This window comes from Phalacrocorax carbo, chromosome 1 (assembly GCF_963921805.1).
Source record: "Phalacrocorax carbo chromosome 1, bPhaCar2.1, whole genome shotgun sequence".
NCBI lineage: Eukaryota > Metazoa > Chordata > Aves > Suliformes > Phalacrocoracidae > Phalacrocorax > Phalacrocorax carbo.
In genome coordinates, this window is record NC_087513.1 from 14061260 (window position 1) to 14077115 (window position 15856).

At 42.7% G+C, this 15856-nt stretch overlaps 2 protein-coding genes across 2 annotated transcripts in view; one reads left to right on the forward strand and one right to left on the reverse strand.

Moving 5' to 3' along the window:
- GSAP (gamma-secretase activating protein) overlaps positions 1-5112 on the forward strand; it is a 49438-nt gene extending 44326 nt beyond the window's left edge. The window contains exons 28-31 of the mRNA XM_064444217.1: positions 839-900; positions 2981-3085; positions 3221-3314; positions 4342-5112. Of these exons, the coding sequence (XP_064300287.1) occupies positions 839-900; positions 2981-3085; positions 3221-3314; positions 4342-4442 (362 nt within the window). The 3' untranslated portion in view covers positions 4443-5112. The remainder of the gene's footprint in view (positions 1-838; positions 901-2980; positions 3086-3220; positions 3315-4341) is intronic.
- Positions 5113-6114: 1002 nt separating this feature from the next.
- Positions 6115-15856, reverse strand: part of CCDC146 (coiled-coil domain containing 146) — an 81315-nt gene continuing 71573 nt past the window's right edge. The window contains exons 16-19 of the mRNA XM_064444276.1: positions 10884-11012; positions 9258-9395; positions 7604-7852; positions 6115-6398 (exon numbers count right to left, since the gene is read on the reverse strand). Coding sequence (XP_064300346.1) covers positions 6195-6398; positions 7604-7852; positions 9258-9395; positions 10884-11012 — 720 coding nt within the window. The 3' untranslated portion in view covers positions 6115-6194. The remainder of the gene's footprint in view (positions 6399-7603; positions 7853-9257; positions 9396-10883; positions 11013-15856) is intronic.

Here is a 15856-nt window from a genome sequence, read left to right on the forward strand (position 1 = left end):
GTGACTCTATGAAAGGGCACACCTATGTGTAAGGAGGTTAATCTGCTATCCAGCCCTCAGCTTCTGCTTTAATTATGTTTGGAGCAAGATGATCCTAGTGCTGGCATTAGCAAATGGCTAGAAATTTGGTGCTAGGAAGTAAAAATTCAAACTAAGTAAACAAAAGCCTACCTGAACCAGCATCCCAATGTTTTTAGTGAATATTGAGGTTGTGAATGTCTTCTAAATATATCATAAGGATATCTAAAGGTGGGAGTTAAAATCAGTTCTGTATGAACCCATATAGTCATCAAGACGGGCCTAAGGCTTGGGAGTGCAACGGGAAGTGGGGCAAATTGGCAGTTGCAGGCACAGCTAGCATCACACCCATGTTAATTGCCTTTTCAAGATCAGAATGGAGGAAGAGAGAACTGTAGCATAAGTTTCCTGGGATACAGCGGCACGGTGATACAACTCTCCAAGAGTAATGCATTTCATCCCAGCTGCAACCACGTTCCCTTGTAATGTGCTATTTCTCCAATGTTCAAGAAAAGGGACAATATGCAGTATTAGTCTGTACCTGGTCTTGGTAAATGAAATATAAATATGTGGAGTTCTACTTACTCAAAACATGTTTGAATTACTGTGTAAATTGTTACATAAAATGGTGAAGCTATGTACAAATATACAGAAAATATTTATATAAACAGTATAAATACAACTAACACTTCTAAAAGCCCTTACTTGAAGTTGAAATTTATGATATTTATTCAGTATGTCTTAAGTGAAAGCTAAAAATTTTAGTTATTTGCTTACCACTAATGGTGGGGTTTGGTTTGGCTTGGTTTTTTCCTTGTAGATCTGGATGACACTGAGAAGAATGAAAAGTTGAAATTCAGTATTGTCATGAGGCTTCCAGAGGTAACTAATAACTTTGGATGTAATTTCCTGGATTTTGGAATTGATAGGAAATTCCTCCTTGTGCATAGGATCAAGCCAATGGAAGACTTAGCCAGGATTCAAATAGGGCACAGATAGAACCTGAACCTCCACGATTTCTCCGTCTGCTGCTCATGACCTGTGGGGTACCCCGAAAACTTAAATTATAGATTTGTCCATAGTGTTTTCCAGTGCCTCCAGTACCCTGCAGGAATCAAATAGACAAGACTGACACTGTTCTGTTGAGTACTCATCTGCATAAAGCAATAATGGTTTTATGGGTTTAAAGAGGATTTATTTGTGTGTGTGTGTGTGTTTTATAGCATCCACAGAAGCCTTTCTCACTTGTGACCTCTGCATCTGGTTTTATTCATTTTATCAAATATGTTCAAAAGCTGGTACAGTAAAAGCTGTTAAATCTGATCATATCACAACTCTGTGGCAGGGATTGAATTAGAAGATCTCCCCCTCTGTGAAGTCTCCCAGCCTTGCCCACTGGGAGGTGACTCATTAAGCCACATGCTGGAACTCATTACTGATGTTCCATCAACAGGCCCAACAGAATGGGAGACCAACTTCTCCTTTTCCCTGTTTGTTATTACCACATACCACAGTACTGCAGAGGAAGCACAATGTCTCAGGGATCAGAGGAAAACCAGGGATCCCCCCCTTGGGGATTGCCTTGCTGTGGTACGGGCTTTTCTGAACATAACTTGCTTATTGTTTGCTCATTATGAGCTGTTACACATAGTTCAAATGGCCAGAAGTGCCGCTCTGGTTTTCCTCTAACAAGGGCTTCTTTATTTGGCAGCAGTTTTGAGAAGGGGTAGGGAAGGAGAACTCCACAGGGTGTTCTTTGTCCTCTGTATCTTGTTTTGGGCATGGGTTGGTGAGTGGGGTCAGCCCGGGGCCTCTCTGAGCTGTCAGGCCCAGGCCTGGTGGGTGGGGAACACCATTCCAACCGCGCTTTGGCGTGAGGGGCTGAGCTGCGAGTGCTTTAGGGGACGTGTACTGCTAGTTACGCACAGTAGCCTCAGTGCCTTATTGTGTCTATTTACGGCTTTGGAAAAAAATGCAGAGAACAGTTAGTTTGGCAAAAAGGACACTTTGGGGTGACTTGGACTATTTTGAGCAGGTTACATTCACTAGATGACTTCAGTGGCATCAGAAGCAAGTATTTAAGGGCCATTGAAACTGTCCAGCATTTCCTAAATGAACTCTTTCAGTAGTCTGTATTGCAATGCAGCTGAAAGCAAAGAGAGGGAAAAAGATCTAGACAAGGAAAATAGCAGAAGGTGGAGCTAATTTCACAGTGTGTTCATTTTTGCTTGCTTATTGGTTAGGACTGGAAGCTTTGGGGCATCTGGGTTTCATAGAATCATAGAATGTCCTGTGTTGGAAGGGACCCACAAGGATCATTGAGTCCAACTCCTGCCCCTGCATAGGACAATCCCCACGTTTGAATCTCTCTTGCCTTTGGGAATGTGAATCAATGTTATAGATTCCCAGGACAATGTCCTAAATAATGGGATGCAAATTGCATTCTGAGTACCTCCCCTCGTTGGCATTCTGCTTTGGTGAGGTTCCTTAGGCTGGGCCTGAGGGAAGCCCTGTTCTGAACGGAGCATTGAGAAATGGGGCGTCTGTCTTATTCTTTGGAAGAAGAATGGATCTAAACCAAAGAGTCACATAAAGGATAAATGGTCATTTTAAGCCTCAATTAATATTTAAGTATACGTACAAAGCGGGACAGAGGTAAGGGGACAGACTGATCGATAGAGACTTAGTGAGTAGCTCAGCAGGTACTGAGCAGCAAGGTTTTGATTGCTTCCCATGTTTTGGGAGAATATTGTAATCTCTTAGTTACTGGCTATTAAAGGAAGGCTCCGTGGCTAAAAATAATGACATCTTAGCTTCTGTCATCAGAAAGTGTGTGAAAGTAAAGCACTCTATGTTACAGCCTGGATTTTGTTTTGGTTTTTTTCCTCCTTTCCCCCACCTAAGTTTCCACTGTCCTGTGTTTATGTTCTCAGGTTTTGGGGTTTTGTTTTTTGATTACTAGGCTCTTGGTCGAAAGGTCCGCCAGTTTTGGGATCATCCAATAAATGCTAATTTCATTGCACGGAAATATGTGAAGCTTTTGCTTGAGAAGCTGGGGAACAGGCAGGTAAGAGCGCGCAGGCCATTTTTCTAAATCTTTTGCTTTGACAGTGTTGAAATTCCTGACCTTTCTGTAGACTGTGCCACTGAAACTTGGCACTGTGCGACTTTGTGAACTAACCTGAAATATTCTCCCTTACAGTGTAGCAGGCCTATCCCTGAGAGACACTCAGTCCCCGTAGAGTTTTTGCCACTTAACTACCTGACTAACACGCTGGCAGAGATAGAGAATCAAGGTAATGCTAATTCTGTACTTTGGAAGACCAGTAATTGTTACCCTTTGATGGTCACGCTCCACTGTATCCTGACTATATTGACATAACTGAGTTTTAATACTCCAGTGATGGCTGAACACGCAGGTTGGTTCATCTTTTCTGCTGAGGGGAATTGTCAGGGGGCTTCTTCACTGCACATCCTTTAATCCAAACCCTTTCTGTCTTGAACCCAGTTGGCAAACTTGAATTTTTCAGAACACATGTAGTGAAACATGGTTCATGACAGCATGGTGGTAGCTGTCATACTGTATTTGAATGGGGAGAAGGGCTCGTTCCTTATTTATACAGTGTGGTGGCTTAAGAGGCAACCAGAATCAGATCTTCCACCTCAGAAACATGTTAGAAGGTGCTCTGAAGTAACAGGCACTTTTTAAAATTGCAACGCTGATCCTTTTTTTGAAATTAAATTCAAATTTTTTAGGGCCCTTCCTTCATACAGTGACCCCAAGCATCTGAAGATTTTGAATTCCACTGAAAGAGCAAGGTGCATTAAAGGAAGCGTTAAACTTTTTGACATTACTGGCTGTGCCTACACTAATAAACAAAACAAAGTCAGGATAAGGACCTGAATGCTAAACCAGGATTGTCCATGTATGGATTTCATCCCATTCAGGGAGGAAAAAGAGTTAAAGCATAAAGAAGCATACAAGAATGTGCTGTGGTGCATTTTATGTACTAGCACAAACAGCCACTGTGCTTGAATCTTGCTTTGGATCTCCAGTGTAGAATTACTATGGAAATCCCTAGTGGCCTCCAGAGATGGTCTGTCATTTACTTACGTCCCACTAACGGGAGAGTTTCTGCCATGGCTGAGCATCCAAATTACTCCACTGAAAGCTGCAGATATTTTATGTAAATGAAAACACAGTTCCATCTATTACCTTACCTTCCAGTATCGTAGATGAAGATGTTTAATAGACTGCGGGACTAAGCGTAGAAGAACACTTATGACTTTGTCAGTACTAACTTTCTCGCAATTTTTTCCTAGGTGTGCATCCATATGAAAAACAAGATCATGTTAATGTAAGATTTGTAGAGGAAACAGCACTCAAACACACTGTGACGCTTTTGGGCCTCAAATATTCCTGAAATAATGTGATGCTGAAGAAGCTAACTGTGGTGCTCTTACATAAAAGTATTCACACAGAAGTGTGCAAGCAGCTTGTTTTCTGTCTTTGCTTGAAACTTAAATGTCATGTTGTTTCCAAAATAACCTGCAGTTTTGCGTAGCCACCGTTACTGACATAAGCTGCTCAAAATAGTGTTTGGTGCAACGTGTTAAAGCTGAAATCACTGACTTCTAGATAAATCCTAGAGAAATTTGTCTGACACAAACCCAGGTTTCTGATGGAAGGTATCTGTGGTTTCGTTGTTTCATGTTGAAGTGGTCAAATAACTGGAACTACAGCGGGTATCAAAACACACTGTGAAAATTGGTATTAATGTCAATTCTTTTAACAAGATAGGCAGTCCTGAAAGAGGTAGTCCAGCTGTATTGTACTGTAACAAGAAACCAGTAACTGTTTACTCATTTAGATTAATGAAAGGATTTCTTTTTGTGTTTATGTAAAGCAGGTAAGAATAACAAATGATGAATCAGTCTCTGTATATAATGCATCAGTAATGCCTTGTGGTGGTCAGGTGTTATCTTACGTGCTTCTGCCTTTGGAGTCGGATTCTAATACGTTTGGTTCTGTAATTAGTCCAAAATATAATCTTCTTAAAGTGCATGTGACAGGGTTTTGTTCTTTTTTTTTTTTAAGATACGTATAATATATTGTAAGCAACACAGGATAAGAAAAAAGTTCTTTAGAAATTTACCTTAACGGTGACTTGGACAGAGTTTTACTTAAACGTTTCCTTACAGCTGTTAGTGTTACAGTTCGAACCTCACCTTCAGAAAGAAATTATGAGCATTGGTTTTCCTTAATTTTCAACATTTATTTATATATAACTGAACCAGTGTTATTTGGTTTGGGTGGGGTTTTTTTGTTTTAGTTTGGGTTTTTTGTTTTGTTTTGGTTGGTTTGTTTTTTTCTTTTTTAGGTTCTGAACTGTGACATTAATTTAATATAGTGATTTGTTACGCAGAGGAAATCTCAAGTTTGGACATGGAGGATTTCTGCAGTCTCTATTGGATTTAAAAACAAGTCTGTCAAAGTTTCAGACTATTAAACTAGTGAAACTCATTGACAATTTGATAGATTTTGGAGGTTTTCAACAGCAACCTCTGATATTCTCTCTGAGCAGTTCCCACTGATGCTTCCTGTTCCTACCCAGTGAGTCAAAAAGATCTGGTTCTCAGGAGTGGCTTGGCAAGGTCGCGGCCATTCCCTTGTCATTGCCGTCAGTGCAGCAAGAGATTTAGCTTTCTCAGTAACTGCACAGAGGGAAGGAACATTTTTCTCAATACAATTAAAACTTGTCTGGCAAGCATCAACTCCAGTCCCCGACTGCAGAAAGCTCTGCTGGTGTATTTGTATAAGCTGTGGGGACTTTGTATTATATTAATAACAAGAAGATTTTCTAGCCTTTTCATGAAATGTATTATAAAATATAATCAGATGCAATAAAACTTTACCTTGAAAACAAAAGTGTAGGATGGTGATGACTTATTTTTCTTAACAGTTTAAAATACTGCACTGCATTTGGGATACCCAGCCCCTCCTAGCCAGGAGGAGGGAACTTGTATCACGGGCTACTTAGCTACGCTTCTGGCATTAACAACTGTTTGTTTTCAATATGGAATTCAGCTAAACGTGAACGGGTGTTCCTTCGGTGCTGTTGACTCTCACGATTCAGCAACCGGTAACAGCTTCTCCTGCTTTAGGTGCTGTCTGTTCAGATTTCAATTGGCTTTACAGCAGGTTTTCTGAAATGTCTCATGTTTGAACCGGGTTCACTTGGTTTGAAAGGAGCCAGAGCGCCGTAGGGCCGTGGCAAGGGGAGACTGTGCTCGTCGTCTGGGACGTAGGCGGTCGGGCGTTGTTCAGCTGTCGTGTGCACACAGCCGGGCGCTGCAGCGTGTTCCTCCTCGGCAGCACGCTGTGAAGGAAATGCATTTTGAACACATAGTGCTTACATGCTTTAGAACTCCAGTACACTCCTGAGCCAGCGTACAGGTGCCTAACAGCGGAAGCACCGTTGGTCTAATCCTTTGCAGATCAGGAAGCCCAGAGGGGTACTATGTGTTCACTGAAAGAAAAGCATGTTACTGACCACATAGCTGTGAGTTTGTCCTTTTAAATAACATACAGCTGAGACTGTAATGCTCATGTTATGTGTGAAGAAAACAGATTAGATGAACTTACAAAAGTTGTAGTAAGTGTGCACAGAACATCTCGGGAACGGGATAATTGTTCTGATGCTTCAGAACATGGCTGTATTTATGCTGGCAGCAGCTGTTCAAGAATACAGTTACTGCAGTGGGCTTGTATCTGTAGCACTGAAAGGAAACTGAGTCATAGCATGAGGAGAAGTGTTAATGACAGAGAAGTTTTTTTTTCTAAACTGGGTTTGCTGCAGCACTTCTGCATGACTTCAAGTTCTTCAAGTGTATGCACAGTGTGTTCCTCTCCCAGCTTTGTGCTCCTTTCAGATTCCCTTGGAGTGATCAACTAAAACATTCATGTAGCAAAGTTTATTTCCCATCAGCAAGAGTTCCCTCAGTCTACAAAGCTCATTTTTATATTACTTTTGCTTCTCTGGGAGCTCTCTGCTCGGGGCTTGCTGATGGTCTCAGCTAAGGAGGCATAGTATCCCGCAGGGTAGAGTTTGAAGCACTATTTGAGGCTGCCTTGCCCAGCAATCTGATTTCATGCTAATTCTGATCTGATGTTTGCTGCATCTGGTATGTGGAAGGTGCTAAACTTATTTTTGCTGAACCCCACACCCCGTCTTCCGCAGCTTTCCCTGAAATGAGATGGAAAGCAATACCTCACTGAGGGCTATCCTACCCGTCATCCCCAAACATGGTCACACAACTTACTTTAATAATTGAAGGTAAGTCTTCCTTCTAGTGTAATGTGCTCTCTGCCTAAGATTCAATGACCGCTTCTAAGCGGCGTGCCAGGCTGCAGTTAAAGCTCCACCACCCCGCAGCGTACTGCTTTAGTAGCTGCGCTATCATCTCCACTGCCTCCTGGAGCGAAGAGCTGCGCAGCGAGCCAGCACGGCTCTTCCCGAAAGACAAGCTAGAGCAGTGGGAAGATGGGGCCGAAGAACTAATTGCAGCATACGCAAAAACTTACTTTAGCTCTGGCTTCAGCTGCTGCTTTTTGCATCTTCTCATTGCGCAATACCTTCAACCATTCATTTTCTATTTCTTTGGGAGGGGGAAGGCCTTGATCAACCCTTGATGAAACAGTCATCAAAAATCGTTCTTTGTCTCTCATTTCCTGCTGGAGTTTAATGGCAAGCGCTTGCTTCATGGATAGCTCTGCAACAAGAGCCATCATCTTCTGGGTTCTGTCCTTTATCATCTTCTGCAGTTTGTTTGTCTGGAATAAGTAAAAACTACATTTTAGTTAGGGCTTCCCTTTAAACGCTGGGTGTGACACTTAGGTAAGCATTAGTTACCTGACAACAAGTCCAGCTTGGCTCGGTTTTAAAAAATAGTTCTGTACTTGAAAATGACTTAATGAAACAGGACGTGTGTTTCTGTGTACACTCGGAACTACAGAAACTGGCAATGTAAAAAGTCGCATTTACTCCAATATCCCGAAAAGCAGGTTTGTAATTACCTCCTGCCCTTTTCAGCTGAGCAGCAAAGCTCCCACTGCCCTCAAAGGCCTGGTGCCCCGATTCTCGGTGACCTTGTGCACAATGAGCTTTGTAGTAACGGTGTAATAGGCCCGATCCTTACCAGATAATTAAGTGATAACGTGGACACAGTGGGGCTGCGAGTTGTGAAGTTATCCTTGGCAGGGGGATGAACAGAAAAGGAACGGGACAGGAATCCTTGAGTCTGACTGGGGATGATTTAAACAAAAAAACCTCAAATACCCAACAAAACTCAAATACTCTTCTTTAAGTGCCTAACAGGGAGTTGGGAGAGTCAGAGCACTTGAACGTAACTTCTGGCACGCTGCCATTTTTACCATAGTTTATTAGCCCATGCCTATGATTTCACAAACCCAAATAACAGCCATGTTATTTCTCTGTGGAAAATTGAAGATTTGCTATAAAGATGTGTTCTGTTTTAAGCCTTTCTGAGTGCCCAAACCTAGTGCCTAAGGGGAAAAAATCAACCCTGCCCGTGTTTTACATTAATTGCTTAGCATTTTTTTTCTGTCTTTCACTCAGCTCTGCTCTATTTGGAGCTCTTTCATTAAGGAGGCAGGGGTGAGGAGATTTTTGCTCTTCCCCAAACAATATTACTGGCAGTTAAAAGGAAATAGCTGTAACTGTATAGCAGTAACTGTACTGAAAATGATATTTCTTTTGTGTGTGGTTCTCCCTACCTAAATAACAAAGAAACTTTGAGCCAGCTATTGAGTTTATCTTTTTCTGTGTTGGAGGGATATAGAACTCACCTGGCTTTTCCCTATTTCTTTTTATCCATAACGTGTTCATGGTGGAAGGGCTGTGAAGTTACACGCGCAAAAGGAGGATTGTCCCAAGTTAATAAGCACTCAAGCTGAAAAATAACTTATCCTATATTTTGGTGAAAGGTACCATTAATGATGCAACTTTCTTTCAAAAAGAAAGTACGGTCACCTAAAGCTCTTGCTATGTCTCTATTACTGTTATTACTAAATGTCTACAATTTCTGAAGTCTAACGTATGATTTGCCTACCAATATTTCCAGCCACTAGTTTTGTAATTTGCAAGTGAGTCATCTTACCTCTTGCCCAGATTCATTTTGTTTGGGCCAGCAAGCAAAGCGTGCAATGCCCTTCTTACCCTTTTAGCTAAAAGCAATGTGTCCTGCTTCTCGTTCTCAGCCACGGCACGGATTCTGTCCGTCAGCCGGGAAACGTGCTCGTAGAGAAAGTCTGTCTCCAGCAACTTCTCCTCCTTCTGCACCAGCTCTACCTCTAGCTGCAGCGAGAAGGAGTACACAGGGTGTAGGGAAATGACAGGGGAAGTTGCAACACAAGGTGTTGCTGTGATTGCTTTGAGAGCTGCTGAAATAATACCAGTGAACAGCCATAAATAATCACTTCATCATTAGTTTTCTCAAAATTTTCACCCTTTCTGCCAAGTATCAGGCCAAAGTTGGTTCGGTTGGTTGCTGTCAGTCATGCAGTCCTTCCATGTCAGACTGGGCCCTTTTGGGGGCAGGGGGTTACAACATTTATTACCGCCTTGCTGTGCTTTTCTTGAAAACAATGGGGTTTTTCTAGTGAATTTTTTTTTTTAATCTTCTAGTTCCTTAAGTTATGCCATAATGAGAAGGTTTCAGCTCTTGCTTTTAAATGCCTTTTCCCTCCTGCTGCTAAAAAAACCCAAAAGCATGGGCTCCAAAGACTAAGAAAGAAAGTACTGTGCAACTAAAAGCACTTTAAAATCACAAGGAGACTGAAAAAGAACATTTAAACTTATCTCACAACCCCAAGAAATCGAGCTTTCTAATGCACGGGTTGGTAGTAGCAGGCTGTGTTCTAGCCCGCTTGGCTATGCAGAGCTCCCTCCTGCAAAAGAATGTGGGACAGTAAAGCAAAAAGCTGAAGTAATTCACACAGAAGTGTTCATGGTAAATCCTTACAAACTTGATTTCAAAAGGAGGACATAGGCATGTACTGCTCTGAGCTCACCCCGACCCTAATACCTTCACAGACCCATGTGAATCCTCCCCAGACACTAAATACAGTGGGGGAGGTTTGTGCCCCTGTAAATGGAACAGGTAAAAATATCTAAGAAAACATCATGGTTGCTCATTCCATTCCTTTACCTCTGCCCCGTACACCGTACAGGAGGTGCCCTGAAATAGGCTTTTATATTGGACCTAATGCTTCATTTTGAAGCCTCCTCTGGCTGGGCTGCCTCTTCCATGAAGATCTGTTCTGCAGCTCCCTGCTCAGCATGAAAATTAAGCAGCAAATCCAAAGCCCGAGAAGGATGTTTGCTTGATCCTATGTCCCGTACGCAGACTTTGTTAAGAGGGTGGTGAGACTGCCCCCGGCTCGCAGCCTGAGCCAGTTGCAGAGGAACAAGTTTGTTAGTTATTATTTTGCATTTATTTTGCTCTGCTGCCTGTTCTGTGCCTTCCCGCAGTGAAGCAGGACGGTCTGCATTGAAGCGCCAACGATGCGAAGGGACCAGCTAGCAGTGGATGCTGCAGAGACAGGTTTACCGTACGGAGCCCGTGTTTTGCTCCTGCTCACCAGCCTCTGCTGGAAGAAGTCAAGACGTCCCATACCCAGTTGTCTTAGAAGGTGGATGCTGGGCTGGGGTTCCCATTAGCCAATCAGAATTAACCTAATTCCTTTTACACAAAGTTTATTTTAAAAATAAAAGATACCATCTGCTTTTTAGAAATGAGGTCAATCATAGCGTGAGAGCTTGAGAGGTGAGAAGTGATGTTACCTGCTCAATCTTTTTTAGCAGCTCAGGTGGAGATGGGTCCTTCCCTCCCAACTCTCGCTTTCTACTCTCATTCAAAGGGTCAGCAAAGATTTCCTCCATCTGTTTAATCCTGTCCTTGCACTGGGAATACTAGCAAACAAAATTCCGCAATGGTTATTTTTGCACACAAGAAGCCAAAAGCCCCGTTATTACTAGATGACCAGAGGTGGAAGGTCTCAGTGTCTCGGTACACCAGGGGAACTGCACTAAAGTGGCTGGGGTGGCTGCACTGCCAACTCCTGTGCGTCAAAGCAAGTCTCCGGCCTTGCTGGGAGACGTTTGGGATGCTCGGGTGGCGTAGGACTAAGCAAAACCATGCTGGTCAAACACAGAAACATTGCTGTACGAAACCAGAGGTGGACGTACGTCATTCTCCTGTTCTATTGCTAATGCGCGGGAATTTGAAAAAACAGTAGATTGTGTTGCAGAAGGTCATCCCTATAATGCACAAATACAAATCAGCTTCATCTTATTAATGGTTTAACTGTCTTGGATGCCTGTTCCCTTGGCTCCTTCTCTACATGCAACACAACCACCTGAAACTGTGTATACATAGTGCTGCCACATGCAAGAGGCTTTTTCTCTGAGCCACCAGGTACCTCGACAAGAGCCCTGGCTGGAAGGTAATTTTCCTCACGTTTGGTAAGTCAGCACGAGGCTGTCCCATGGGCCAATACCCTCTTCGGTTTCCCTCTTGGCCTGGAGGAAAAGCTGCAGGTGGTTTGTACCAAATCACGTCCTGCGGGCCCCAGTGAGGTGGGCTCAGGGCCACCCTCTAGAGCTGCTGTTAGCAGGTGGGGGGATGGAGGACAGCTGCTGAGACCTGTCACAGCTGCGCCTCTGTCCTGAGGAGGAAGAGGAGCACCAGGAAGGGTGGGAGCCCCCACTGGTGCCCACTTCCTTCGCCCCTGCCCAGGTCGCTGCAGCCTGGCCGAGCTGGCACCTCCTGTGGCTGTGCTGGGGCAGCGGTGGGCGCCTGGGGCTCCTCTGGGACTCACCGCCAGAGCCCGTCCCTGCCTATCTCACCCCCTAGAGTTTGATCTCACAGACTTACTTAGTGCTAACAGACAAGGTTTCCTTGTGCTGGAGCAGAGAGGGTTAATGCTAAGGATTATGAGCCACTTTAATTTTTTTAAATTTTTTTTTTTTAAGGAGACAAGGGTGTGACAGTTGCAGGGTGGAAGCAAATCCTGCTGTCTGCCAGAAATTGAGTCCCACCTGCTGCTTTGTCTTCAGGATACCTTTTTTATCCTCAGGAATACACCAAACTTTTGAGGTGGGAGGTCTTCCTTTATTCCCTACAATCTTCTGTTTGACCTGCAGGATCCATTTAGGGATGTAGGAAGGATGCAAGTGCCTGACAGTTTGGTTGCAAGTTAAATCTGAAAGTCCTTCTTCCCACTGGTTAGCGCTGAAGGTCTCATTGCTGTAGGCATCCAAGTTTTCTATGTTCTGTGACTGTCCTGAAGTGACTCAGTGGTCACACTGAGCAATGTGGTGCCCCGGGGACCCACAGAGGCAGGTGTTCCCTGACCTTTTCAGTGTGAGACCTTTCCATGGAATAACACTTCCGAGAATACACTAGATGGACACCTGTGCTTCCCATAAATAATCACTGAAGGAGTGACTGGGACCATTTAATCACCATAAAATCACCATTTAATCAGGACTGACAGTGTTGGGGTTTTGTGCTTTTTTATGCACCTGGCCATCCATCAGCGCATTGTCTCCCCAACCTTGATCTATTAGCACTGATGTAACATAACCCAGGTAGGTTGCTATAAATGCTAACTAGCAATTGCTGGTGATGATATTATTATGGAAATAAGTGGTCACTGGCTCTTAAAGTTGTGAACAGTCAGCAAAAAGACAACGTAAATGTTTAGATGTTGCTACAGGGGTGGGGTTTGTTCACTGGACTTTAACAAGTCATGTTTAACTGGAAAAAGGAAAACTGACAGATATTGGGTGATAATGGAACATTACCAGAATACTTGTCCTAAACACTTCTTTTTCTCGTTAAAAAAACAGCATCATGCAACTCTTTCTTTTGCACTTTGTCTGAGAGCTGGCAAAGTAAAAACCTTAAATAACTGTAATGAACAATTTCTTTATCAAGTCATGATTCAGTTTAAAATGAATGCCATTCAGTGCGTAACTAGTTTCAGGGGTACTGAAAGATTTACTTATTTTAATCATAAACAACTAAAATGCAATCCCGATAATACACAGAGCGGAAGAATGTAAGAGCAGGACCAGCACAAACAGGATGCAGCCATGCTTCCAGTAATGGTTCAGCTCTGGGGCCAAATTTCTCAAACACTAACTCAGGTGAAAATGTCTTGTTGGAGGCAGCGGAACCTTAAAGAGATTAGGAAGCAGCTCACCAAGTAAAATTTTGCAGGTTTGAATTGTTACTTTAAAGGACTAGCAGAAAAAACACTGTCCGAACCAGAAAAAAAAAATCCATGAAAAGTTTCATGTTAAATACTTGACTTACTTTTAAATGTAATATGAATTGGGAGTGATTAGATGCAGGCTAACCCAAAAGTATGGAAAACAAAGCACGTTTAGAAATAAACACGCTGTGTGTGTGTTTGCTGAAGTGACGTGACTATAGGCATGTTTATTTCCTCCTAATTTGCAGTGTTTAATTGAGTTCTGAAAGATCCTGAGTCTTAAAACTAAAAAGAATCCCTTCTTGGAGTGGATTTGATACAGGGGATAGGAAGAGGCTCTACAAGAGAGGCTTCTCTACATTTGATTGTAAACAGTCAGGAGGAAGCGTGGAAGGGTGAACAGCTGAGAGGGAACATGTGCCCAGACAAAGGGACCGGTCTGAACAAGGGGAGGCCTGCTGCTTACTGTGGAAATTTCAAAGAAGGTAGACGAGGTACATAACACACTGGAAAAAGGCAAATATCATACCTATTTTTAAAAATGGGGGAAAAGGAGCTATCAAACTATAGATAACTAATCTTCACTTTCTGAAGAATAAATCTGGAAGAAATGATTAAGGGTTTTTTTTTGTAGGTAGCTAGAAAAGATAAAGGGTGTGACTAACAGCCAATTATTGTGTTGCGTTTGAGTAATGCCAAACCAGCCCAATTTCCTACTATGATAATTTAACATTTGTGTGGATGACAAATAGTAGGTATCACACATACTGGTTTTTACATGGCTTCGATATACTTTCAGATGATATTCTCATAAACAAGCTAAGGAAACAGAGTCTTGATGAAAACATAAGGTAAGTACTACATCAGTAGAATGAGGTTAAGCTCAGAGAGACTGCAAATACTTTTTGGAGGAGAAGATTCAAATTCAAAATTACCTTGATCTGAAAAAACGTCTGAACAAAAGTGCAAGGTGCTACATGTGGACAGGAAAATTTACCTGTACAAATACTGAATCAAGGTCAACTGATACTCTTCCTTTAAAAAGGGGCTGGTTGTTACACAAATTTACATGCAGATGAACCAATATGTCATGTTGCAACAAAGGCTACCATCGTACCTGGACACATAAGCAGGAATGTAACCTGCAAGATTTCTGAATTAATCCTTTCACTCTCAGCCACTGACCTGAGGCACTGCGCCTCAGGAAAAATAAACACCAAGTTGCCAGAAATAAAAGAAATGCAAAAAAAGAATGATCTAAGAAAAATCTGTAAGGGCTGAATGAAAGAACAGGGTTGTGTAGCCTAGCAAAAGAATGGGAGAGGAACATGGTTAACTGTCTTCCAGTAACATGAAATGTTGTTGCAGGGAGGAAGAGAATGATCTGTTTGTCATGTCCCTGGTGGCCAGAATACAAATCAATAGGCTTACACTGCAGCAAGAAATATGCAGGCTAACGTTAAGAAAATCTTCCCGCTGTTGAGGAAGCTGTGGGAGCGCTTGCTGGGGAAACTGGAGATTCCCAGTGGCAGTTTTAAAGCACAGCTTAGCCCTTTCAGGAACAACAGGTAGTCCTGTGCTGGAGTAGGCACAGGACTGCCTAGATAAACCCTGCCTCTCTACAAGCCCCATTTTTCTATGACCATGATGATGTAGTCTGGAGATTTTCATGGGATTATGTTAAAACCTGGAAAAAAGTTGATGCCAAATGCCTCAACGAAACTGTCGGTCCCTGTTATGTTAGTTGAACTCTGAGGCATGGAAGTCCCACCTACAGCATCTTGATAGCTCAGCAGGTCTACGTGTTGGACTAATTAATGATTAATGCTAAGTATTTCTCATTGATGCATGAAGGCAGCTTAGTTTTCATGGGTCATTTCAGTCAGCGGGAACAGTCCCTTCGTGTGCTGGCCCAATTAAAAGTTACGTAGTTTTATGCCCAGGAGAAACCACCTTAGATTCTCACCAGGTATTTTTTTCTGTCAGATTAGGGGAGTACAGGAGTATAGGAGACTCAGGTGAATTTTTTGTTCTTCCTGAATTGGCACACAGCCCTGACCTGTGCTTTCCCCTTCCCAATGGGTACCACTTGGGTACCACTACATTTGTTCTGTGGGCTCCTAACAGGAAGTTAAGGTTGAGCACGCTGGCTCCTACAAGGCTCCACAAGGTCACAACAGAATGAAGAAATGAAAATGAAACAGAATGAAGAAATAAAAACCCACAGGAGAGATTTACAGGCTCCAATACAGGAGGTCTAAGGGTCTCTGATAGAAATCAGGGGTTCACAGTCCTGTGGTGCACTGATCCTCTCTCTGAACATTTATAATTATCTAAATTGAAAGACTGACGAATGGTAGTCAAAAGGCAGCTCCTGGTACCACCTCTTCAGACTTCAGGTTGGTGTCAGAGGCTGGTTTCATAGACAACACAAGTGATTTAGGTCTGTATTCACCACCTCAAGTCAAAGTCTTGTGCAAATGATCATTATTGTAAGATCCTTTGCATAACTGAACAGATGTGGGGTCGGATTTC